Source organism: Podarcis gaigeae, assembly GCF_964106915.1.
Source record: "Podarcis gaigeae genome assembly, chromosome: 14".
NCBI classification, from domain to species: domain Eukaryota; kingdom Metazoa; phylum Chordata; class Lepidosauria; order Squamata; family Lacertidae; genus Podarcis; species Podarcis gaigeae.
The window spans coordinates 30,863,988-30,888,994 of NC_139690.1; the positions used below are offsets into that span (position 1 = coordinate 30,863,988).

A 25,007-nucleotide genomic window follows, 5' to 3' on the forward strand; every position below is an offset into this window, starting at 1 on the left:
CACCCCAACTTTTACACGGGAAGACACCCGAGGACACCAAAACCTGCATATATATATATATATATATGGTGATACCTTGGTTTACAAACTTAATCTGTTCCCGGAAGTCCGTTCTTAAAGCAAAGCGTTCTTAAACCAAGGCGTGCTTTCCCATAGTAGCGGGGGACTCAATTTACAAATGGAACACACTCAACAGGATGCGGAACATGTTCTGCTTCCAAGGCAAAGTTCACAAACCAAAACACCTACTTCTGGGATTGCAGCGTTCTTAATCCAAGTTGTTCATGAACTAAGCTGTTCTTAAACCAAGGTACCACTGTAGTGGGGTACACACTGCCATTAGTTCAACTTTACTCAGGAGAGGGGCTGATGCTTCCCTCCCCCTTAGCGATCCATTCGCAACATGCGAGAGAGCGATTTCCACCCACTCCCCTGGAAAACATCACAAGTGGGCTAATTAGTGCTGGGAAGGCTGCAGATCCTGCCCCAGGGTCTCTCTAATAAGGTGTTTCGCAGCAGCTGTAATTTAAGCTTTATAAACCTGACCTGATGGTGACCCTCTCTGTTCACTGTTGCTTTTTCTCTTTTTCAAAAGCCTGCGCAGAGCAAGAGCGGAAGTGCATTTGTAAAGGAGTCAAGGGAACATGACGGCATTCTCAGGAGCTGAGCTACATGCGCTTGCCTGAGGTTATCAGGGCTCCTGGCCTGGGGCTCATTACAATGCAAAGACACCTATAAAATCAGTAGGGTTCTCAACCGGTTTAAGACGTACCTGGTGCAAGATTGTCTGCCCTTGCCTGGGAGCAAGCCCCATTAAAAATATTTATTCATGTGCTCATTTCAAATAATAATAATAATCTGCCCAACACCCAAAGGTCCCAGGGTGGAAATGCACACATTTCAGAATCAAATTTAACTATAAAATGAAAAGTAGCATTAAAAAAAACAAACTGGATTCAAAATACAAATTAAAACACAGCAGCAACCAAAACCCAAATATACCTCTCTCTTACACACAAACTGAATGGCCTGTGCAAAGGGCAGGCATATATGGATAGGATTATTCTGTAAATTTAACTGTATTTCAAAGAAGAGCTCACAAATCACTAGTCCACATTGAGGCTTTTTTTAAAAAAAACAAGGCTGCCTGTCTAAACACCACTATGAAAAACCATTTCCAATACAGGATGAGAGAGGAAAATTTTTTGTCAAGTTTCTCAGCTGGGTAGCAATTCTGACTTTTTTATTATTGTTGTCATTTATTTCTCCAATTTAATTACATTTGCGTAGAACCAAGGTGAGTCATGTCTGATGCAGAAGAAGTTTTGCAAGCCTGGGTAGGAGAACGTGGAACAATACTTCAAACAAATGTTGGGACTTCAGTTATCCATGCAGTTCCTTCTGCCCACACCCAAACAGATACCCTTTACTCTATCGAGAGCCAATCCAAAACTGTCTGCAAACTTTTGCAAACGTGTGTAGCTTCCCTTCAATTATTCAGGACACAGAATCTGGGTTTCGTGGTCGCAGTATTCCCGTTTTGCCTGCCTGTTTTGCTACAAACCACCAAATGGGCACACCGTCTATCTCACATGCCATGAGGTCGGAATTAATGGAGTTAATATCTTAGCCCCCTTTTCAGCGTAGAGAATCTGCTGATGGCATGACCCCAGGCGCCTGTAAATAGAGCCCTAACGACACATCTTGACCTCATTTGCCACAGAGTAACTAAGGACCACTTCATTCCCCTAACCCTTCCCCTTCCGCTAATGCCAGATTATCCCTCCCACCACCACACCCCTCCCTGGTGCAGGAAAGCCCAACTAAAAACCTCCCTCTGCTGTGTATTCATCACAGTCCTGACACTCACTCCCAATGTCCAGGCAAAATGCTGCTGGGTGCCCCTAGCCACCCACCCGGCCAGCCTTTATGTATTCCTTCAAAGCAAGTCCATCTGTCACCCCTAGCCCAAGAGAAACACAATCAGGCGTTTTCAGTGGCTGGGCAAGGAATGGTGGAATCTGACCATTTCAGCCTCTTTCAGCAGCTCATTTCCCCTACCTTAACACCTACACATTTCCATATAAGTTTGGCTAGTCCTCATGAAAATTCGTCATGCATTTCAGTGCTGATCTCTCCTGATACCCACACCGTTGTATGCAATTTTGCCCAAAGTACACATTTTTTTGCAATACAATTTCCCCAATAAAAGCATTTTCTTCACCAAGAGGGGCATTTCTATGCACACAATTATACACATTCTGTTACGCATAACTTGGCCGGAAAACTGCTTTGCAAAATCCAGAATTTCAAAGGCCGTCTGCTCTCTGTTTCACATGTTGTTTCAGAAATTGCGGTAGCTTCCTCTTTAAATACAAACTCCGTCAGGGATGTGCAGCATGCCTTCAAAATGTGTTCTCATACCACTCTATAACATTCATGGGAACTGTTGTTTGCCACGGGTGCTGGGAACTGCAGCTCTGTGACGCCAGCATGCTTGACAAACTACAGCTTCCAGGATACTTTGAGGGGAGCCATGACTTAAAGTGGTGCAAGTGTGCTTTAAGCGGAGAAATATAAATCACGCTTGCACATGGCCGCCACCATCCTGGAAAGTCCAGAGCGACCCAGAAACCTCAGGCTGCCCGGAGTCACACCCACACAACCCTCCAAATGCGCCCAAAATTGGCCTTACCTTCTTCCCACTCTCTGAGCTCAAGCTGTGCTTGTGCCTCTTGAGGTTTTGGTTGCTCAGCTCCAGCTGGGGCTTCCAGGCCTCGCCGTTGTTGTCGCTTGCAGTCGGCTTGACCGGCGACACCTCGGGGTTTGCCACGATGCCTGTGCGGGCCATCTCCTCAGTGCAGGTGAGCTGCAGGCTCCGCAGGTACTCGTCGGTCTCTTTGTCCACCACCAGCAAGCGAGTCTCTGCTTCCGTGGCCTTGATGCGCTGCACCACCTGGCGAAGGATGGGCAGGAAAGGAAGAAAACAAATATGAGCAGGGACTCCCAGGGGTGGAAACCAAGCAATTACGGCTACAGAATTTCAGCCAAGTGCAAACCGTATGCCTGGTGCGTTGTGTTTATTTATTTGCTGCATTTATATCCCAGCTTTTTTCTCCAAGGAGCTCAAGGTGGTATTCGTGGTTCTCCACCGAATCCTCACAACAACCCTGTGAGGTAGGTTGGGCTAATATAACCTATTAACCAGGCTTCCTCAACCTCGGCCCTCCAGATGTTTTTGGCCTATAACTCCCATGATCCCTAGCTAGCAAGACCAGTGGTCAGGGATGATGGGAATTGTACTCTCAAAACATCTGGAGGGCCGAGGTTGAGGAAGCCTGCTATTAACCAATGGTTTCCTTTAACCAATGGATCGAAGGCACGGCAGCACTCACAACATATGAACGGATTGCTCATAGATGCAGGGTTTGTTTGGCTAAATATGCTGATAAATAAACTTTTTATAAAACTTTTTATAAAAGTATGGAAATGGTTTATTGAATATTTACAGATAAACTGTAAGCAGATAAAAACACTGGCAGGATTATTGTAACAACCTGCAGTTACATAAGAGTATATATTTAAAGAAGATAGCATATTTTTCCATGTATAAGACTAGGTTTCACCCCCTAAAAAATAAAGTCAAAAATTAGGGGGCATCTAATACATGGATAGTGCCGAGGGTGGACTGTGTATTTTTGAGTACCCCAAAGTAGGGGGCATCTTATACATGGGGACGTCCTATAGACGGAAAAATACAGTAAATAAATGAGTAAGTTAAGTTAATTTGGATATGCAGAAGGTATTAAAAATAAATTTTAAAAACTGCAGAAAGAGGGGGAAGGAAGTCAAGTTTTAAAATGTCAAAATGATTGGAAAATCAGTGAAATATATATATCTGAAAAGTATAATTTCTTTAAAAATGGATAAATATACTGATATTTGGAACAAGTTTACACAGAACGTAATATATTAATAATCATATATGTATTGTGCATAAATAATAAAATATCTGTTACCATATATTGTATTATGTTTCTTCTCTTTCTCCCCCCCCCCCTTATTTTGTACAACTGAAAAGCTTTAAAATATTAATTAATTTTAAAAGGAAAAGGAAGAAAGGCTAGGAGGTTGTGACCAGCCAAAGGTCACCCAGCGAGCCCCATGGCCAAATGGGGATTTGAACCTCGGTTACTCCCAGGTCCTAGTCTGACACTCTAACCACTACACCACAGTGGCACCATAGTGGAGAACTTTCAGCTAACATAATGCCCAGAAAAGTATGGTTGCAAGACCTGCGGTACCTAAGATTAATCCCCTAAATATTTAGTTGATCCACTAGAAAGAACCAAACTGGTGGACAAGGCAAGTTAAAGGTATGTCTACTGGTTCTTTGAGGTTACTTTGGTTCTGGTGTGTCACTGTTAACACCTTCAAGACAAGACAACCACCTGTAGCATCTCTAGCTTTCATGGGCTGAGGATGATGTCAGCAGATGTGACCTTATCCAAATTCTGTGCTTGCCCAGCGCAGTTACCGTATTTTTCACTCTATAAGACGCACCAGACCACAAGACGCACCTAGTTTTTGGAGGAAGAAAACAAGAAAAAAAATATTCTGAATCTCAGAAGCTAGAACAGCAAGAGGGATCGCTGCGCAGTGAAATCAGCAATCCCTCTTGCTGTTCTGGCTTCTGGGATAGCTGCGCAGCCTGCATTCGCTCCATAAGACGCACACATATTTCCCCTTACTTTTTAGGAGGGAAAAAGTGAGTCTTATAGAGCAAAAAATACGGTATGTAAGTTTCCCTCTCCCCCCCCCCAAGCTATCAAAAACAGTGCGCCACGGACCCATAACTCAAGCTGTAACGCTTTATATCTGTCCTTGACTCAATTTTACTTTGCAACTTTTCCAACCAACTCTCAGGATCCTCTAGGCAAGGATTTGGCAGGAAACTTCAGAGTGTATTCAACTGAGGCTGGGGGAGGGGGGACAACTTTAGCAAAATCCACAGGCAGTCCCAGGTAATATTTTGGAAGAGCATTCTGTAATCTGAGAGGTGCATACCTTCATCTGAGGATACCTGCCTTCAGGTACCTTCCTTTTGACCTTCCTGGAGACATCTGTTTGGCTACAATGTGGGATGATGCTACACTGGACAGGCCTAACGTCTGGTCCAGCTGACGTTCTTAATTAAGCTAACTGGAACGTCCACATTCAGAGGATGTCTACCTGAGTATGCCAGATGCTGAGGCAAACAACCACAGAAGCAGGCTGCTGCCTGCATTCTCTGCTTATGTGTTTCCTGAGACTACCTTGCCAGCCTCTGTAAGAAGCAGGATGCTGGGCTAAGTGGGGACTTGCTTGACCTAGCGGGGCTCACGATCTCATGCTACCTTACAGAGATGGCCTTATACTAAGGGAAGATGGAGCAGCATGTTTGAACACTGTTAAAGGCAGTAAATTGGGCTACCTTTGGTACAGGGGGAACCTGTTAGCCAGGTGGCTCAGGAATTTGAAGAAACCAAAAACAAACAAACAGTGCAGTTAAATCAGTGTTTGTTGTTAAACCACAGATCAATCGTTTTTATTGTTTATGTAGAGAATTATGCAGAAATTATGGTTTAAATATTCTGGTTGTTTGCCATAATAAACATTGATTGATTGATTGATTGATTGATTGATCGAAATCAGTACAGTTTTGAAAAGATCAGTCCTCCGTCTGGATGCAAAATGGCATCCAATGGTTCCCAAAAATAGCTAAAACCCTGCTCCTTGATCTCAGGGGACAACATGCAAAATCTGCTCACTGTGTCTTAAGAATGTTTCCAAATGCATAAAAGAACAGATGGACAAACAGCTTTCCAAAATTCATAGCAGATGGCACAGAATTAAAATCTATGAAAGTTAAGCAAATATTAGAGAGAACAGCCTTCCCCTACTGGTGCCCTCCATGACTGCATGAAACTGGGGGTGATGTGAGTTGCTGTAGCCCAAAACATCTGTGGGGCACTAGGCTGGGGAAGGCAGAGACAGATGCTGTGCAGGATTACCTCTTGCAAGCATGTACCTGCCCACGTGCTATAAGAGATCATCCCAGGAGGCCCCTTAGGCAATTAGTAACCAGAGAGAGGGGGTCCATTTCCCCTCTGCTGCTCTGCTCATTGAATGCTTTTCCCAGCTGTGCAAAAGCATGACAGGCAGACCAGCAGTGACTGCCATGGGCTGTGCCTGCATGGTCAAGAGGTGCGATGGCAGCCCGTGCCAGCCATTTGCTCCTGCATTTGCCCACATGCAGCTTCTCAGAGAGGACACTGTCCAGCCACCAAGGTACCAAATGACAAACGATGCTGAGGACCTAAGTGCCTCTTCATTCATCTACCCTGAACACAAGGTTAGGCAGCCAGTCTCTGTGGATGACAGAATGCCCATGGTGTGAAATTTACAGAGTGCAGCCCATCTTAAAATGAACTAACTAAACTGAGCCAGGGAGCTGGAAAATCCTTCCTGCCTGCAATCTCCGGAGGCAATGAGCCAGGCACTGCCAATCATACGCTTGCTGGAAGAGCAACGATGCGAGTGCCAGGCAGGCCTTCTGCTCCCTTTCAGAGCCACTTTGCATCAGCCACCTGGTGACACATGCCATTTATGGCCCCAGAGAAGTAGGGGGTAGGAGTCACCTATTCGCCTCTTCTTCCAGTTTGCAAAAGTTCTGTTGCTTGTTCGCCTAGGGACACCTCTTGCAGACTGCAGCCGAGCAGTTACTTGCAAGGCTGCATTCATCTACCAATATGAAAATTTCCACAGAGGCATTCATGCTTTATGCTTTGTGCAACTAATTCACCTGAGCTAGAGAAGAACGTTGCCAATCCAGCTCGACTCCTACATGCAGAAACGAAAGGAAACCCCCGTGGTTTGAAAACAAAACAAAACAAATCCTAAAACCTGATTTCCGACGCAGATTCCAGCCTGCTCATTCCTTCCCATTAAGACGGCCTCCGAGCTCAACCGCAGAGCAAGTAAACATTTCAACTGTGCAGCAATTGCAATGAAGGATCAGAAGGAACGCAGAGCTATTCAAGGAGCTTTGCAAAAACACAAGCAGTGCACATAGCAGACCAAGGGAAGTGAACAGAGGCCAGGACCACAGAATAAGGCAGTGGCAGGGGTGGGTTAAAGACAAAGGCCTCCCCACTCCTGGAAGCAACTGGGCTTTGGCAGGAGTAAGTTCCTCAGCAAGGCAAGGGAAGCTGGTCATTTTTGTGACACAAGAGAGCAGCTGATCACCTCTCAAATCCTCTTTGGGGCTTGATTTGATTGCTTGTTTCTTTGTATACCACCCTATACCCGTAGATCTCAGGGCATTTCACAACATAAGATCATGATATAGAAAGGAGAAAATACATAACAATAGCAAAAAAAAGACAACCCAATAACCTCCTCTTCCACAACACATTTTAAAAGGGCATAAATACAAGTTCTAATTATTTTGGCATCCACACTCAGAGCAAGGCATAGCTACTCTCTCCAGCGCAAACAGAAAGACTCTCCTACAAACATTCCCATTCACCCCATCACTGCCACTGTCACCTCTGATCTCTGCCTGTCCACTGACTTCTCACTTCTACAGCTTCAGACGTGGTTGCCTGACCATATAGCCTTGCCTGATGCTGTTGCTGTCTAATAGCAACAGGGAGCATCCCTCGGTACCAAGCAAAATGTACATGGTAAGCCACACCACAATAATTTCATAGAAATCACTTAGAAGGTACCTGCACATTTTACTCCATAACTTTCTTTCTAGGAGGGCTGGAGACTTACTTTTTTAAATAGATAAGAAAGGAAAGAAAGCTCAGAATCTGGGGCACCTGCCCAGAGGCACCCATGGGTGCCATGGCGCATGCAGGTGCTAGGTTGGCAACCCCTACTGTACAACATGGCGGCTCATCTGCTGGGGGCCACCTGTGCTGAAGTGATCTATCCTGTTTGCATTTTTGTGATGACCTATGTTTTCCAAGAAAGAAGTCTGACTGACTGAATGCAGGTATTTCATAAAGTGCCAAGTTACAGCTTCTTGAATCCTGAACCAAGTGGATCTAGATAATCCCAAGAGTTGGTGCCCAAGTCAGCTGAATGTTAATCCAATGCTAACTGTCGGAAGATTCAGGACAGATTCAAAAAAGTACTTCTCTGCACAGTTAGCATTGTTAAACTGTGGAATTTGCTACCAGAAGATACAATGGCGGCTATAAACTTGGATGGCTTCGAAAAAGGACTGGACAAATTCATAGCTGGCTCTTCTTAGGTTCTTCTGTCAGAAACTAATTTCATTTGAGAGCCAGGTTTGGCAAGGAAGGTGAGGACACAGCCAACACCCTACTGTCCTGCTGCAACATCTCATTTCCACAGACGCTGCTCATCTACATCCAATTTATGCTCTCCCTGGCTTGGTAACCGAGAGGCAAAATGGCACCAAACAGGGAGTAGGGCAGATTTTGCCCAGAGACCGTGGCTGCCAACCCCAAAACTAACATTTTGAGATTCTCTCTCTACTCACTCACGCTGTGCTAAGCGTCACCAACCTGGTGCCTTGCAGATGTTGCTGGACTACAGCAGATGAAGTCAGACAAAATCTGGAATCCGCCAAGCTGGTGCCGGCTGCTCTCTACACCATTCACAATTCATCACAGTACTTAGCTGCCTTTCTGCCTAAGCCAAAAAAGTCCTACAGGATAAAATCTCTGTTTATAAGAGCAAATACTTAGCCTAAAAACCTCAGTTGCTATCACTGCTCTTTTTCTATACTCTCCCTAGCTTCACGATATGCATTCCAAGAAGGAGTGACCATGACTGCATGTGAAATTTTCATTTATTTCCTTTTTCTCTTTATTTTATTTTCCTTTGTTTTCTTGTTTTTGCTTCCGTTCCTTTTTAGATTAGATTTCAAAAGCATTTCTTTTATTCTGGAGTATTATAAAAAGATACTTTGTACTGGGTATGAACTTTTGCATATCTTTGGACAAGCATCAATAAAAATTGTTATTGGAATGAAATTGCCTGCCCAGCTTAATTCTTTTGGATCACCACGAGGATCCAGAGCTCAAGCCTCAGGCATTCACTAGAGCACCAATCTCAAGAGACACAGAGTGGTGCTGGGGGGGTATATTTGTCAAAAGGGACTCCACAGTGGCACCCAGCTTGGCAGATCCAAAACATCCATCCAGCGAGCAAGTCATGGGGACCAAGTAGGTAGAGAGGGTGTCAGGCCCCTCCATACGAAGGGTCGCTTAAAGCCTCTTCTGAGTAGGGTTGGGAAAGCCTCCCTGCCAAAAAACTTGAAGAGCCACTGCCAGTAAGTGTAGGCAATACTGAGCTAAAGGTGTGACTCATTATAAGGCAGCTTCCTACATTCTCAGATCTTTGGGGAAGGGCTGCAGCTCAGTGCTGTCCACAGTGACTGCCAGAGGCTCTCCAGGGTTGCAGACAGGGACATGCCCAACCTAACCTGGAAATACTATTGTTGAGGATTGTACCCCAGGACCTTCTGCATGCAAAGCAGGTGCTCTGCCACTGAGCTATCCAACTTGATCAACAGTCTGACTTGACATGAGCTTCCTGCGTTCCAACATTACATTTCGATGCATGCACCTAAGACTTTGGGCTTGCACGCCTGAAACATTTGCAGCCACAAGAACCTTACAGGCTTCCAGAGACGTGTATCTGCTGCAGCACCTTCACAAGTACACACAACTAAGAAGGCCTTAGGAGGTCCACAACCATGTCCGCTTTGCATGCATAAGGTTCCAGGTTCAATCTCCAGCATCTGCAGGTAGGGCTGGGAGAGAACCCTCCTTGAAAGCCTGGAGAGCTGCTGCCAATCATTCCAGACGACACTAAGTTAGACGGACCCAATGGACTGACTCAGTACATGGCAGCTTCCTAACTGAAAACCCTGAGACCCAGGGCAGGAAAGGGGCTCTGAAGGTGGGTCCCTCCTTCACACATATCTACCAGCAAGAGCAAGCAAGCTGGTTTGGAAGCCCTTATCAGACAGTCCCAGAGCAGCAGGAGGACGAGAACAGTCCTTTTGGCTCCTATCTTGGTGGCCTGTCTTCACCTCTGCTCCCCAAAAGGGCATTTCCCCTCAATCTGGCACTCCAAGTCCATCCAGAAGTCAGCCCTTCAAAGCAGGTTGGATCAGGCTACGAGTTCCTAGCCCACAGCTTCGGACACCTCTAAGGTCTCCGGAGCAGAACACCAAGGTGACAGCCAGCTCCCTAGGGGGCCGTCGTCATTTAGAGGTAGACTGCGTGGCCTCAGGGGGTTCCATCTGGCCACCACGTCAAACGGTTGCCAGCGTCGATCGATTCCGTTGATTGACGCCCTGCTTTTAATTAATTGATGCCCTGCTTTTAACTAATTGACACCTCTTCTCCCAAACGCTGTTGTTAAACTAAAACAGATGCCAGTTTAGGAGTCAGACGTGCCTTGCCAGGTCGTGGCAAGGAAGGTCCACCCAAGCCCCACCTGAGCCCTCTGGTGTCGCAGGTGCTCAGCAACGGTAGACTGCGCCTGAGCCTGGAGGCTCACCGTCAGCCCTACCAGCACCGGCAGACTGCGGCTGAGCCTTGGCGGCTTCCCGTCGACCCCCACCCCACCCCGAAAGCCCACCGTCTCCCCGGACCTGGTGGTGCGTCTCCTTCTCGACGTTGAGCCCGTTGACTTCGACGACGCGGTCCCCGGCGCGCAGCCCCGCCGCCTCGGCCGGCGAGTCGGGCTCCACTTTGCGGATGAACTGGCCGCTCTTGCCCTTCTCGCCGTGCAGGTGGAAGCCGTAGCCGTTGTCGCCCTTCAGCATGTGGCAGAGGCGCGGCTGCAGAGGTGGCGGCGGCGGCGGCTGGCGAGCGCGGCTCCCGGGGGGGCCTCCCGCCACGGCTGCGGCCGCCGACGCCGCGCCGGCCGCCTCGGCGTCCTGCTCCTTGGCCATGGCCGGCCGGCCAGCCCGCAGCCTGTGCAGCAGCAACCGCGGCAGCAGCGCCCGAGCCGCCTCCTCCTGCGCCCCAGGCGCTTCCGACGGTCGGAGAGCGGCGAGGGGGCGGCCCTTAGGGGGGCGTCGCCGCCGCTGGGCCGCCCCGAGGGACCATCCCGACCCTCCCGCCTGCGCCTGCGACGACGATCAAGAGCCCGGCCCTGGAAGCTGCTGCGGCGGCAGCGCACCGATGGGCCAGCTCGCGAGCGGACGGCGCCCCCCTGAGCGCTCGCAGGCCGAAGGCGCAGCTGCGCCCTCCCGCCTCCTCCAGGCTGCAACCCGGAACCTTCCAGAGATGGGGAGGGAGGGGGTCCCCCCTTCTTCTTCCTCCTGCAGTAACCTCTCTCTTCCCCCCGAGGGCAGCCTGGGCGAAAGACCCCCAGATGCCGGCGGGGTCAGGAGAAGCGGCTGGGTTAGAGCCTTTGGCGCTGGGATGAATTAAAAGGGGCGACGGAGTTCGTTGGGGCAAGGCAACCCTTCTCCCCGGACCCCCAAACAGTTTTTCGAAGGCCAGCCTTGGGACTCCGGGTGAAGCAGCCGCCCAGCAGAAAAGGGAGCAAAGCGTGCCTCTGGCCTCGTGCAAAGCGCCATCCCCATCTTTCCGCAGCCACCCTTTTGAGAGGCGAGGCGGGGAAAGTTCGGAGCAGGAAGGGTTCCCAGGCAGGGCTGGATCTTTAATAAGAGTTTTGGGGCTCAAAAGTGTACCCGGAAGAAAGGGGGCAAAAGGGAGAAGGGGGGTGCAGCTTTTGCCAAGCTGGTGCCCTCCTCATGTTGTTGGACTGCGATTCCCATCAGCCAGGAATAATGGGACTTATGGTTGAAAATTCTTGGACCACACTGGATAGAAAAGGGGAGAGAGCCTACGATTACTCCGCATTTGCTTCATTGGCATGCAGTGGGAACGGGATTGAGTTAGGCATGTTTCTTTGCCAACCTTCGGTGCCCTCCAGCTGTTTGGGACTACAACTCCCATCAACCCCAAGGAAGCACAGTCTTAGGACGCTGGGGCTGATGGGAGTTGTAGTCCAAAACTGCTTCAGAGTGCCAGGTCAGCGACTGCTGGTGTACAGAATTGGAGGTATCCCCTTCACGTTTCCAAGATTCACGTCACTTGCTGGTTATTACAGCCACTGCATTTTAAAATAATAATGCTTAACATCTGTCTAGTGTTCAAAGGGTTTCACATTTTATTTTCTTGCTTACTATTTTTAAATAAGGCCACACAACATGATTGTTCTCTGGCAACACACAGATAAGATAAAATGCAGTTTAAATGTACTATACTATAAAAAGTACAGTTTACAGCAGAAAAGGGAATAAAAACACAACTAAAAATGTACAGTATATAATCAGTGCTTCGTGATCCCTTTGTAATTTTGACTACGACAAACCTGTAAGGTGAGTCGGTCTTTATTTATAGATGCTGGGGGCGGAGCTGAGAGAGACTTGCCTTAAGGGAGGGCGCCTGAAATAGGCAAGACTTGAACCCAGATCATCCTGATTTGCAGGCCAAGCCATTATGCATTTAGTAGGATTCCACCAATTTGGTTTTCAAAAGTTAATTCGTTTTGTTGGTCTTTTTAAAAGTGCATTCATCTAGCACACACCTGCAACATTTGCAAGAAATTTGTGGAGACACAGGGTTTTCAAATGAATACTAGTCATGGCTATGTAGTAACAACAACAACAACAAAATTTATTTCTTATACCCTGCCCATCTGAGTGGGTTGCCCCAGCCACTCTGTGCAGCTTTCAACAAAATTACAGGAAAAGCAACAACGACATCAAACATTAAGAGCTTCCCGAAACAGGAAGATAAGAGGAAGCTGCAGGATCAGGCCAGTGGCCCATCTAGCCCAGCTTCCTGTTCCCACAGTGGACAACCAAGTGCCCCAGTGGATTAGAACACAATAGCCCTCTCTCCTCCCATGGTTTTCAGCAACTGGTATTCAGAAACATTACTGCCTTTGACCGTGGAGGCAGCGCATAGCCCTTGTGGCTAGTAGCCTTCGATAGCCCTCTCCTCTGTGAATTTCTCTAACCCCCTCTTAAAGACACCCATGTTGTTGGCCATCATTTGCTCCTGAAGGAGCGAGTTCCAATGTTCAACTTGACACTGTGTGAACAAACCCTTCCTTTTAACTATCCTGAATCATTGGATGTCCACTAGTTCCTTTGTGAAGAGACATGGAGAGAAACTTCTCTGTCCACTATCGCCATGCCTCTACTATTAGAGGCATCGTGCGTCTGAATACCAGCTGCTGGTTTGACAACAACAACAACAACAACAACAATAATTTATTTATACCCCGCCCATCTGGCTGGGTTTCCCCAGCCACTCTGGGCAGCTTCCAACACAATATTAAAATACAGTAATACATCAAACATTAAAAGCTTCCCTAAACAGGGATCGGGGGGGGGGGGGGACACTTCATTTCAAAAGGGGATTAGACCAATCAGTGGAGGATGAGGCTACATCTGTGGCTGCTGTTTGCCACAGTGCTGTATAGGGCATCTCCCGTTCCCAGGGCAGGATGGCATCATGAGGGGTTGCTGCTGGTATCATGGAGAGAGTCACTGCTGAGCTTGGGATTTGCTCGACTGTTTCCCATGGGCATCAGGTTGGCAGCTTTGGGAACAGGATGCTGGACTAGCTGGGCTTTTGGCCTGATCCAGCAAGCAGGCTCTTCTGATGTTCTTATGTCCCCTATATACACCATCAGGACCCTACAAAGACCTGAGGAACGAGATCATCACCCCACTCATACTAACCATCCCAGGGCGCTCAACCACTGCCACAAGGCCCTTTCTTCTATCAGATCAAAATGAGCAGATAACAGGAAAGGTTGCTAGGTTCATAGCAGGGGCAATCAGAATAAGGGCCACTAACTGACAGCTGATTCAGGACTTTAAATTGTGCTTTTATATCAAATTTCCTTTTCTGCATATACTGTAATGTTTTACTGTTGCTATGGCCATTGGCTAATGCGAATAAAGTTTTATCTCTCTCTATGTACCACCAGGACCCAACTGGCTACATAAAGAGCCCTGGCGCAGCAGCAGAGTACATGCAGGAGGTCACAGGCTCAAGCCTAGGATGTGACTGGTTGATTTATCTTGTTTAAAACTCTTTTAGATCCCCCTTCAGCCTTACACGTACCAGGAATAACCAAGTCATCACGCCATAAGTTGAGGAGTAGTCTTGTTCATTTGTCCCATTAATTTCAAGGGGTATTTCATAAGAGAACATGTTGATTAGTTCAGTGGGAAGGATGTAATTTGGGATTTCCACTGCCGCCATAACTTTTGGGCTTCCTCAAAAAAAGGAGTAACCCCTGAGTCATCTCGAAAGGGCACTTGAAATGGGCAGTCTCTTCTCTCCTTTCTGAGGCAGCCTTGAAATATTCTGGCTGACTTAGAATCAGACCAACAGTCCATCTAGCTCACTCAGTATTGCCGACACTGGCCGGCAGCATCTCTCCAGGGTTTCACACAGGGAGTCTCTCCCAGCCCTATGTGGAGATGCTGGGAATTGAATATATGTTGTAACCCTCCCCTTCAGAGTGAAGGTTTCCCAAATCTTTTCTGCCTCCGCAAAGGGCTACCTGCAGGAAATTTGCTTTTGTTCACAAAGGGGACATAATGGCAACAAAATTAGTGCTTGCAAGAGGTTCCCCGCCGCTTTGCCTTTGAATGTTCTGCAATTCTGAGTCAGGGAAAAGGCACCACCATTTCAGAGTACGGCCACGGCTGGGTTTCCTGCCATTTTTCTTCTCCTGGAGTTGGTGTTTGGTTTTTTTGCTTGCTGGGTGGGGGTGGGGGGGGACACCCAAGGAGGCGGCTTCAAGCACACCTCAAAAAAGCCTCGCAGAAGCAAACGAGGCTTCTTGGCTTTGTTATCATTAGGGCCACCGGACACCACATGGCCTCTGACTGACACCACAGACTTAATGCAGAAGAGAGTGACTTGGAAGAGTTGAGGACCCCACTGAGGAAAAGGCTGAAGGCCGTAGAGGATAATCCGTTTCAAGAGAGCCACAGCTCACAGGGGCTGAGAGAGAGAAACCGGATTCCTCACGCCGGAGCATTCTTGTTGCAAGGCTGGGAGATCGTTTCACGCATGAAGAAAATGAAAGCCAGTTTTTCCGGCTTTTTAAAACCGTGCTGTGAAATGTCACCTTGTCAGGCCACCGCTGCATACCCGTGGTTGACAGCTAGGCTGGGACAAAAAGGTGGGTCAACTCTCGGCTTGAAAGCCATCCCCTGGGTCAGCCTCAACCAACTTGAGACCCAACAAGGGCAAATACCAATGAAGTATGCCTGTCTATTAAGTGCTCAAGAACCGCCGCCACCCCAGTTTTTGCTGCTTGCCAAGGAAAAGAAGCAGCAGCAGCAGTAGTGATAGAAGGTCCCAGGTTCTTTCCTCAGCATCTCCCAGTAGGGCTGGGGAAAGACCCCTGGAAAGCCACTGCCGGTCAGTGTTGCCCATACTGATCTAGATGGATCAATGCCTCGTTACAAGGAAGGTCCCTCTGCTCCAGCTTCCTATGCAGGGAGCCAGTGTGGCGAAATGGTTAGAGTGCTTGACTATGACCTGGGAGACCAGGGTTTGAAACCCCACTCAGCCAGGTGACTCAACCAAGGCAGGTGGTTTCCTTAAGTGCTTGCAGACCGCCTTCTCCCTTTAAAGATCAACTCCAGTTCTTAACACACCAATGTGTCACAACACAAAGCTCTAAACCAAAGGTATTGAAGGAGGTGGGGCATAAGATCATAAAGTCCACTCTGTAGAAATTACCTAATTTCACCACTGTGCCCAGTCAATCCATCGTATGCCTTCTTTTTTTCTTATGTGTGTTCCTGGCATGGCCATCTAGGCACTCATAATGTTTGAACATGGAAGCTGCCTTGCAACAAGTTAGAGCATTGCCCCATCTAAGTCAGTATTGTCTACACAGATTGGCAGCAGCTCTCCAGGGTTTCAGGCAGTGGCTCTCTACCAAGCCCCATCTAAAAATGCCATTGAGGATTGAACCCGGGACCTTCTGCATGCAAGGCAGGTGCTCTCCTAGTGAGCTATAGCCCTTCCTCTGAACTGAGAACCAGCTCCTTCAGTAACACTGCTGTGCAGACTTTTTGGAGGAAACTTTAAACCCAAAGCAACTTTGCTTGGAGAGAGTGCAGAATCCATGTCAAGTCATAGCAGAGAGAGAGAGAGAGAAGGTTTCTTGCCTTCACATCAATCCTGCATTTATGCAGAGCCAATATTTGCACTGCTTTACAACAGATTTTCTCGCTTAACCTTTGGGGATCTTCTTTTCCAGTGGAAAAAACCTGTCCACTGTGCCGAAGACAGTCTTTGCAAACATGGCACGAGAAAAACGTGCAATTCTGGGATACAATCACGCCCTGGGCCAGTTCTCTCCTGCAACACAGAACCTGTGGCAGGGGATGGCGTGAGAATATGGAAATTTCCGACCCTGCTTCTTTGGGGCGGGCCTGGTTAATCTTTTTCCACAACTCCTGAGGAAATTTGGCTGTAGTGAGTACCACAGACGCCAGCTTCTGAAAGACTTCCCATGCCTGACCGCTGCTCCTGGTGTAACATAGACCTGCTTTTAATCCTTGCCTCTCCTCCTTTCCCATAAATACACTTCCCAACTTTGTACATGTCAGCCTGAGGATACGGTCCCTTCTGTTCTTTTTCAGTTATTTATTTCATTTTATAATGTATACAAAACAGAGGGAAGAGTTATAACTATGGGTGGAATTTAAAATATGAAAAACAAAACTATAAAATACCGTAGATGTGCTGAGTAGACCCTTTGAAATTAATGGACTCAAATTAGTTGTGATCGTTGAATGAAATTGTTCTGTTCTCAGTAGGACTAATAACCAATACAACCTTGTGCTGCTATCGTGCAACTACTGATTCTTGACTCTTTATCTGTTCCCCGACCCTTTCTTTGTTTAGGGTTTCATCTTTCCATAAGATTGTATCACAGCCATCTCCTTGGTAAAAAGCATAATTCTAAACACCAGCTGCTCTTCGGCCACCGCATTCCCCTCTCATGGATGCTCATTGATGCTCTGTGTATCCTTTTTGGACTAGATCTCCCTGGCTTTGTCCTGCTTTCTCAATCTCGTAATATTTACTGGAAAAGCAACAAAACACATTTTTAAATAAGCATATACAACAACAACAATTTATTACTCATACCCTGCCCATCTTGCCGGGCCTCCCCAGCTGCTCTGGGCAGCTCCCAACAGAATATTAAAAACACAACATCAAACATTAAAAACTTCCCTAAACAGGTCTGCCTTCAGATGCCTCCTAAAAGTCAGATACAGTGGTGCCTCAGGTTACATACGCTTCAGGTTACAGACTCCGCTAACCCAGATATAGTGCTTCAGGTTAAGAACTTTGCTTCAGGATGAGAACAGAAATTGTGCTCTGGCAGCGCGGCGGCAGCAGGAGGCCGCATTAGCTAAAGTGGTGCTTCAGGTTAAGAACAGCTTCAGGTTAAGAACGGACTTACGGAACGAATTAAGTACTTAACCCGAGGTACCACTGTAGTTGTTTATTTCCTTGACATCTGGTGGGAGGGCATTCCACAGGGCAGGTGCCACTACTGAGAAGGCCCTCTGCCTGGTTCCTTGTATCCTCACTTCTCGCAGTGAGGGAATCGCCAGAAGACCCTTGGAACTGGACCTCTGTCAAATGCTGCCATCTCTCTGAGATGGGCTGCAGAATTCTTTATCATTTATTTTTATTAATAATAATGTACTGCTCGCGTGCTGATGCAGTAGACTACAAAAAAGGTCACAGTCTAGTCCGCATGAAGAATGTGTTCCATAGGACAGGGGCCAATACTCTAGAAGCCCTGGTCTGTACAGCTGCCCAGCGCATACCTGGTGCATGCAGCACACTGCAGATGACTTGTTATGCATGGCATGGGGAAAGTGGATGAAGAAAAGTCCCCCCCACCCCCGCTTCCTCTTAACACCAGGACTCATGGGCATCCTATGAAGCCAAATGTTGAAAGATTCAGAACAGACAATAGGAAGTTCTGTTCACGCAGAACAGTTAAACTGTGAAACTCACTGTCACTGGAGACGGCGACAGACACCAACCTGGATGGCTTTAAAAGAGGATTAGGCAAAATCATGGAAGCGAGGGCTATTGATGACTACTAGCAGCAATGGCTGTGTTCTGCCTCCACAGCTGGAGGCAGCAATTCTTCTGAATACTAGTTGGTGGAAACTGCAGGAGGGGAGAACTCCCTTGTGCTTGGGTCCTGCTTGTGGGCAGCAGCAGAGGAAGGCGCTTGGGTGCCTGGGGCGGCGCGCCCAGGGCATAGCTGTCAACTTACAGATTTGAAAATAAGGGACCAGCAGCCTTGAAAATAAGGGATCAGCAGCCAAAATAAGGGATTTTCGGAGCACAGGTATGTTCAACTTCTGAGCCCCTCCGAGCCGAAGGCAGAAAGCCCAGCCAGCAGCCAAACAAAGCCTCAAGCTGTGGTTCCCACAGCGCAGCAACCCGGCAAAGGGGATGCAGCAAGGAAAACCACCGCCACCTCTCTGCTAGGAAGCGCTGAGCAAAGGTGAGTCCCCAGGCAACGCGGCCGATTTGTTCAGCACAAGGCATGCAAGCTCCACCCCCCCAGTCGTTCTTAGACTCCTTATTGCGTGAGCAATGCAGCCAAGCAACACAGTTGGAGCCTCCCTCCTCTCTGGCCGGCAGGGAGGGAGGGAGAGGAGCTGCTTCCTTTGAAAGCCATGAAATTTAAGGGACATCATCAATAAGGGACAGCAGTGGGACACGGCGCTGGGATAAGGGACTTTCCTACCAAATAAGGAACGTTTGACAGCTATGGCCCAGGGGTGAGGTGAGTCACCCATAGGGACGGGGCGCACCGCGGGGCCTCCAGAGTCTGCCTGCCTCCTGCCACTCAGCCACCCTATAGCTGGGGGGAGGCAGTGGGCGGACCATTTGGGCAGTGCATCCCAGGTGAGATGCGTGGCTCTGGTGCTGCAGCCCCCGCAATGAGTGCTGCCCTGCATTTTGTCACCCCCTCAGTGGTGACACCCGGGGCAGACCGTCCCTACCGCACCCCCCTTCCTCCACCCCTGCTTGTGGGTTTCCCAAAAAGACATCTGGGTGTCCAATGTGAAACCAGGATATTGTGCTGGATCTAGCAGGACAAATTCTTATGACGGTTATGACAGCAATGGCTGGGCCAGAGTGCATGGAATAAGGCAATCCATCAGATCTCCCCTTAGTGGCTTCATAGAAGCTTGATCCTCCAAGGACACCCTTTAACTGGGCGAAGAAATCCTTGCTTTTGCCGGTCCTGAATCTGCCATCATTTAGCTTCTGCGGATGCCCCTGCTGAGTTATAGTATTGCCATAGATCTAGGGTACCAGAGTCTGTTAGTTAATTGGTAGAATTCATGCTTAATCTGATACACTTCTTGTCATGTTCTCCCTTACCTGCATTTTTCTTCTTTAAACTGAAAATCCTCAAGCATTGCAACCTTCCCTACTAGGGGAAATTCACAAACCCTTTGATCATTTTGGCATCTCTCAGTCTTCTTACCTGCATCACAGGGTTGTTGTGAGGTTTAGAATGTGGAGGTGAGAGGGAACCCTGAACTCATGGGAGGAAAAGTGGAGGAGAAATGTGAATGTTAGAATGATGTCGGGAATGAAGTTAAGTGGTTTTTAGCAGTAATGCTATAAAGGAGCATGTGAAAATGGATTGTTAACAGGCGAGAAAGTAAAGTTATAATATATTAAGATAAAGGATTAAGATAAAAACAAAGAGGGAAAGGAATTAACCAACTGAACTGGAATACAAAAAAGGGAGGTGTGAGGAGGTCAGGGAAACAAGTAAATGAAAGATAAGTTATGGAAAGATGGATTTACTTTTAATTGTTTTTATTTTTTCTGTATTTTGTATTTTTTTTGCTTCTTTTTTCTATCTCTTTCTTACTTTTGTAACCTTTTTTGAAATTTCAATAAATATCATTTTTTTAAAAAAGAAAAGTGGAGGAGAAATGTAATAAATCATTCGAGAAGTCATCAGAATTTAGGAATATGTCCCACCCCTAACCTGGAAAAAATAGACATATTTTTTGAAAGTATCATCGCTGAAAAGCAAAGCTGGCTCTACACTGCCATCTGCTGTGCAAAGTTTGAAATCACAATGTATACCACCCTTCCTCCGAGACCTAGATGTTTGTGGTTGGGGGGCTCCTGTTCTAACAGAATCTGCACTACAGCCAGGGCTGGAACTCAGAACAAAAGCCCAGAGATCCACAGGGGATGGTGACAGTTAAATGACCTCCTAGAGAGCAGCAGATGTTCCAAAACATCTGGAGGGCCACCAGTAGGGAAAGGCTGGTTTTAATATCTTAGCGAGATGTGGCAATGATGGAGGTATATAGGGAAGGATGCTTTCGCAGCAGACAACTAAAACCATTTCTATGACGAGCCGCAGTAGAAAAACAGAACCTCCAGGTCAGTGGTGGCTGGTCCCCATTGAGACTGACGGGCCAGAAGGCAGGGAGCCCAACACTAGGTGGCGCCAGAGGCAATAAGAGGCAGAGCATGTCTAATTCTAGTTTGGTCCTCATCCTCCCACCTGCTGAGTTGCGCAAGAGGAACACTGAGAGTGCGGAGGGGAAGGAAGCTGAGAAGCAGGCCAACCCACTGGACTGGTTACAAGAAAGAAGGCAGGCAGCTGTGAGCCAGCTGAGGGCAGAGTGAGGTTGGTGGGACAGGGCTGCACTAGCCCCAGTGGAGAAGCTTCCACTGCTCCAGGTTCCAAAGCACTGAATACCAGATTTGGGAGGGGAGCTAAGGAAAAGGGAGGTGGGCTGCCTCTTCCCTAGCGTAGGACTTATTGCAGTTCACAGGCAGAGCGAATACTTTGCATGCAGAAGATGCCAGGTCCAATCCCCAGCATCTCTAGGTAGGACTGGGGGAGACTCCTACCTGAAACCCTGGAAGCCCCTGCCAGCCTGAGCAGGCAATACTGAGCTAGACTGACCAAGGTTCTGACTTGATGCCAGGCTGCTTCCACTATACTCCTTTGTGGCTGACCATCACTGGAAACAAGGCAATTCTGATGAGGAGCGAAAAAGACAAATGAAGGATCCAGTGTTCCAATAAGCGCAGGTGCATCCTAGATTTGCATGTTTCCATGTGGTCCCTCACTCCAGGAGTTAAGAGGACATGGATAAGGGAAAGACAGGGGCCATATTCCCCAGGTGCATTTCCAAAGAGGCGCCAGCAGGTGGCACTGCTAGCTTTGCCGTGGACGTCCTTCTGAGAAGTTCCAGCCACTGTTCCTGAGTCCCCCAAAGGCCACACACACACACACGTTCACTGAACGGTAAAGAAAGAGAAGAAAACTCAAGCCGAGGTCCTCCGATCTGTTATGAGTTCCACAGTTCAGCCTCAGCTTGTGTGTGAGAGAAAGAAAACAAAAATGCAACTTTAAGCTTGGTTTTGTGAGTTGTGATAGCTTTGCAAGGGTGAAGATCCTGAGGCAGGGGGTCATTCTGGCCCATAATAGCAGTATTCATGCAATGAAAACAAGCTCATTTTGAAGACAGTTGACCACTGTTGAAATAAGGTTGAATGATTTTGTGTCTTCTTACACAGAGGCTGAATGTGAGCAGTTGGCCAAACACAGTAGCACCACCGAAGCTTCTTATTGATCCTGAGGATGTAACTTAACACAGAAAAGCACACTGAAGACTGTGGAGTTGTAGAAAGGGAATCCATGGGTCATCTAGTCCAGCCCCTACTTCTTCATTCAACCCCTCTCCAAATGCTACCCAATGAAAACACAAGAAATAACATTTTGCTCATTCAAGATTTGTGCCAATTGTTGGGGCAGCAATTGTGGGTGGGTGGGTGGTTTTAAGTTAACTACCCACCTCATTCTTTCTCCACTCCTCCTAAGCCTGACCCTGGACAGCGATGAGCAGCACCGTTGCTCATTTTGCCTTGTTTACAACAGCTTTGGGCAGGAGCACTATACCTGTGCAGCGAAAACAGTAGCAACAATATCTTTAAAGATCCACATTCATTCTCATTTTGCCCTCTGTTCTTGCGGAAAGGTATCAATCAGACTGACTCTTTGCATCAATGAGAAAGAGCTGGGTGCCTTTTTTCTGAGTGCCTTTTTGGTAACCGAGAGGCCCTCTGACTTAGAACGCCCTGGCGTTTCTCTCTGTGTAATTGACACAGTCAAGGACCCTCTCTGACTCAGGGGCAGCGGAGATGAGAATGTTAATGCGTCAATTACGCGCCTCAGATTGGTTTCCATCAGCCTCTTGTGAATTGGCCTCTTCTGCCGAGCCAATCTTCTCTGTTCGGAAGGCAGTGTTTTTATCTCTGCCTCTCGATAAGGAGGACCTGCTTCCCCACAGTGTCCTTTGAGAGGCAGATATAGCGGCACAAACAAGGGGGCAAATGCCGGGAGCCTAATGGATTCATTTAAAGCTCACCTGTCAAGTGCCATTCATTATGGGAACCAGAAGCTTTGCAGATTGAATTGATGAGAGGAGGCTGCCCTTAGACAGTCAATGTGTTCAGCCTAGCTCAGGATAGTCCTCTACACTGACCGGCAGCTGCTTTCTGGGGTTTCATGTAGAGGATATTCCCATCCCTACCTGAAGATAATGAGGGTTAGACCTGAAACCTTCTGGGCACCAAACAGGTGGTCTGCCCTGGAATTGTGGAATATAAAAAGGAACACAGGAAGCTGCTTTCTGCTGAATCTGGCCATGGATCCATCTAGCTCAGTGTTGCCTACACTGGCTGGCAGAGGCTCTCCAGGGTTTCAGACAGAGGCCTTTCCTGGCCCTACCTGGATGATGCCATCGGAGATTGAACCTGACTTCCCCCAAAGAATCCTGGGGGTTGTAGTTTGCCCCTTACACAGTGTTAGAAACTGAGATTTATAAGCTAGGAGCCAAATGGCACCTTAAACCAGGGTTGCAACAATGGCATGTCAACCAGGCGGTTGGACTAGATAACCCCAGGGATTCCTTCCAGGGCTACAATTCTGCGATTCTCTGGTCTCACTGGAGCTCTTACAATAATTCACTCATCCCAGTATACAAGAGGGAGAAACACACAGTGGAAATGGTATTAACTAGGCAGAGGTTTTTAAACTGTGGTCTGTGAACTCCATTTGCATGGCCTGTGGAAAGTCTGCAGCTCAGTCGGATATACAGTGGTACCTCTGGTTATGTATTTGATTCATTCCAGAGGTCCGTTCTTAACCTGAAACTGTTCTTAACCTGAAGCACCACTTTAGCTAATGGGGCCTCCTGCTGCTGCTGCGCTGCTGCCGCCGCACAATTTCTGTTCTCATTGTGAAGCAAAGTTCTTAACCCGGGGTACTATTTCTGGGTTAGCGGAGTCTGTAACCTGAAGCGTATGTAACCCAAGGTACCACTGTATCTGTACTCAGCCCTGCACTTCCTTTCCTTGATGTGATGATGGAGGACCAAGATGCCCAGGACTAAGATGTCCATGATTCGTGTGGCAGCTCAGAAGCATAAGTCGTGCCTCTTTTGCTCTGCACAAATCAGCCGGCTCGATGGGGATGCGAGTTGCCAACCTGGCGTCCAGAAATCTCCACACAGTCACAACTGGACCTGTGTCCAGAAGCAAAACGCACCTGGGACCTGGGAAATTTTGAACATTGCACCTCACAAGGTGACAAATCCTAGCACTGAGCCCCTCATTTCACATGACCCTTTGGAACTTAGTGAGAAATGTGCCACATCAATTATAAAGGACAGACACATATTTCAAAAACATTTCTAGTGTCTCTCACCATGAAGGTGCTCAGTGATTCAATCTCCACACAGTCACAACTGGACCCGTGTCCAAAAGCAAAACGCACCTGGCACCTGGGAAATTTAGAACATTGCACCTCACAAGGTGACAATTCCTAGCAACCTCAGTAAAACTACAGTTCCCTTTTAATGTGTGCAGACAGCCTGTATCTGCCTCCCCCCCCCCCAATGTGTGGCAAATGCCGGCTTGTCTGAAGCAGGTGTGTATTTGGTGAAGTGTTGTGTGTTCCACTGGTCTCCTGCTTTGGCAGCACAAGACACTTTGGCATTGGAGAGCCACTGCCTTTCTGCGTAATCTACTTCTCCCCTCTGGGCAAGGGCTTCCAAGATCCAGACACAGCTCCACAGCTGAGGCCCTTCCCCAAGTGAGACATTAACAGGCCACAAATCTCGCAAATTCCTATCTGTGGGAGTGAACAAGAGAGGGAGGAATTAATAGAGGCCAATTTGAGTCCCGTTCTCAGAAAGGAGCATTTCTGCACATCCCCACAAACTTCACTCGCAGCTGAGGCACCAACCAGGGAGACATAGAACTGCATTCTAAGCAGCTGCTCTCTCCGTAGCAAGTTTCTCTCACTTCCAATAATCTGAATATCTACTGAAAAGCTTTTCCTGGTGTCTTAACTATGCCCCCATCCTTGGTAAAAAGTGGATCTGTGTGCAGTTCCACTCTCTTTTGTTAGTTCTAGGATAGTTTACTGCAATGTGTGCTGCTTGGGGCTGCCCTTGAAGACTGTCTGGACACTTCAGTTAGTACAAAATATAGTAATGATGGAACTCACAGCTGGAAAATACTCTTATTCAGTGCTTTCCCCCCTTAAAAAAATGTTTAGGAGTAGTCTCATTTCCCTACTCATATTGAAATACTGCCCCTCAATGAGGCAAGACTTAGATTCACATAATGTTTAGGGATATGCATACCCCTGCCTCCCCCCAGAAAAAAAGCACTGCTCTTATTTTTATAAATCTTTACTACTTGTTACGAGAATCTTTGTCTGAGTTAATACCTTATTATCCTTTTGGAGGTGTGCCATATCTTCATACTTTAGTTCTTCCAGGCTGCAATGCTTTATGGTTTAAATTCTTTATT

At 47.6% G+C, this 25,007-nt stretch overlaps 1 protein-coding gene across 2 annotated transcripts in view; it reads right to left on the reverse strand.

The window, feature by feature from the left end:
- The window catches only part of NHERF2 (NHERF family PDZ scaffold protein 2), a 62,381-nt gene extending 51,259 nt beyond the window's left edge, over positions 1 to 11,122 (reverse strand). Inside the window, exons 1-2 of one of the 2 annotated variants that reach the window (XM_083712092.1) lie at positions 10,685 to 11,122; positions 2,696 to 2,956 (exon numbers count right to left, since the gene is read on the reverse strand). In XM_083712092.1, the coding sequence (XP_083568218.1) occupies positions 2,696 to 2,956; positions 10,685 to 10,987 (564 nt within the window). In that variant the 5' untranslated portion in view covers positions 10,988 to 11,122. The remainder of the gene's footprint in view (positions 1 to 2,695; positions 2,957 to 10,684) is intronic. The other variant, XM_083712093.1, reaches the window with a different exon arrangement.
- Between the last annotated feature and the right edge of the window lie 13,885 nt (positions 11,123 to 25,007).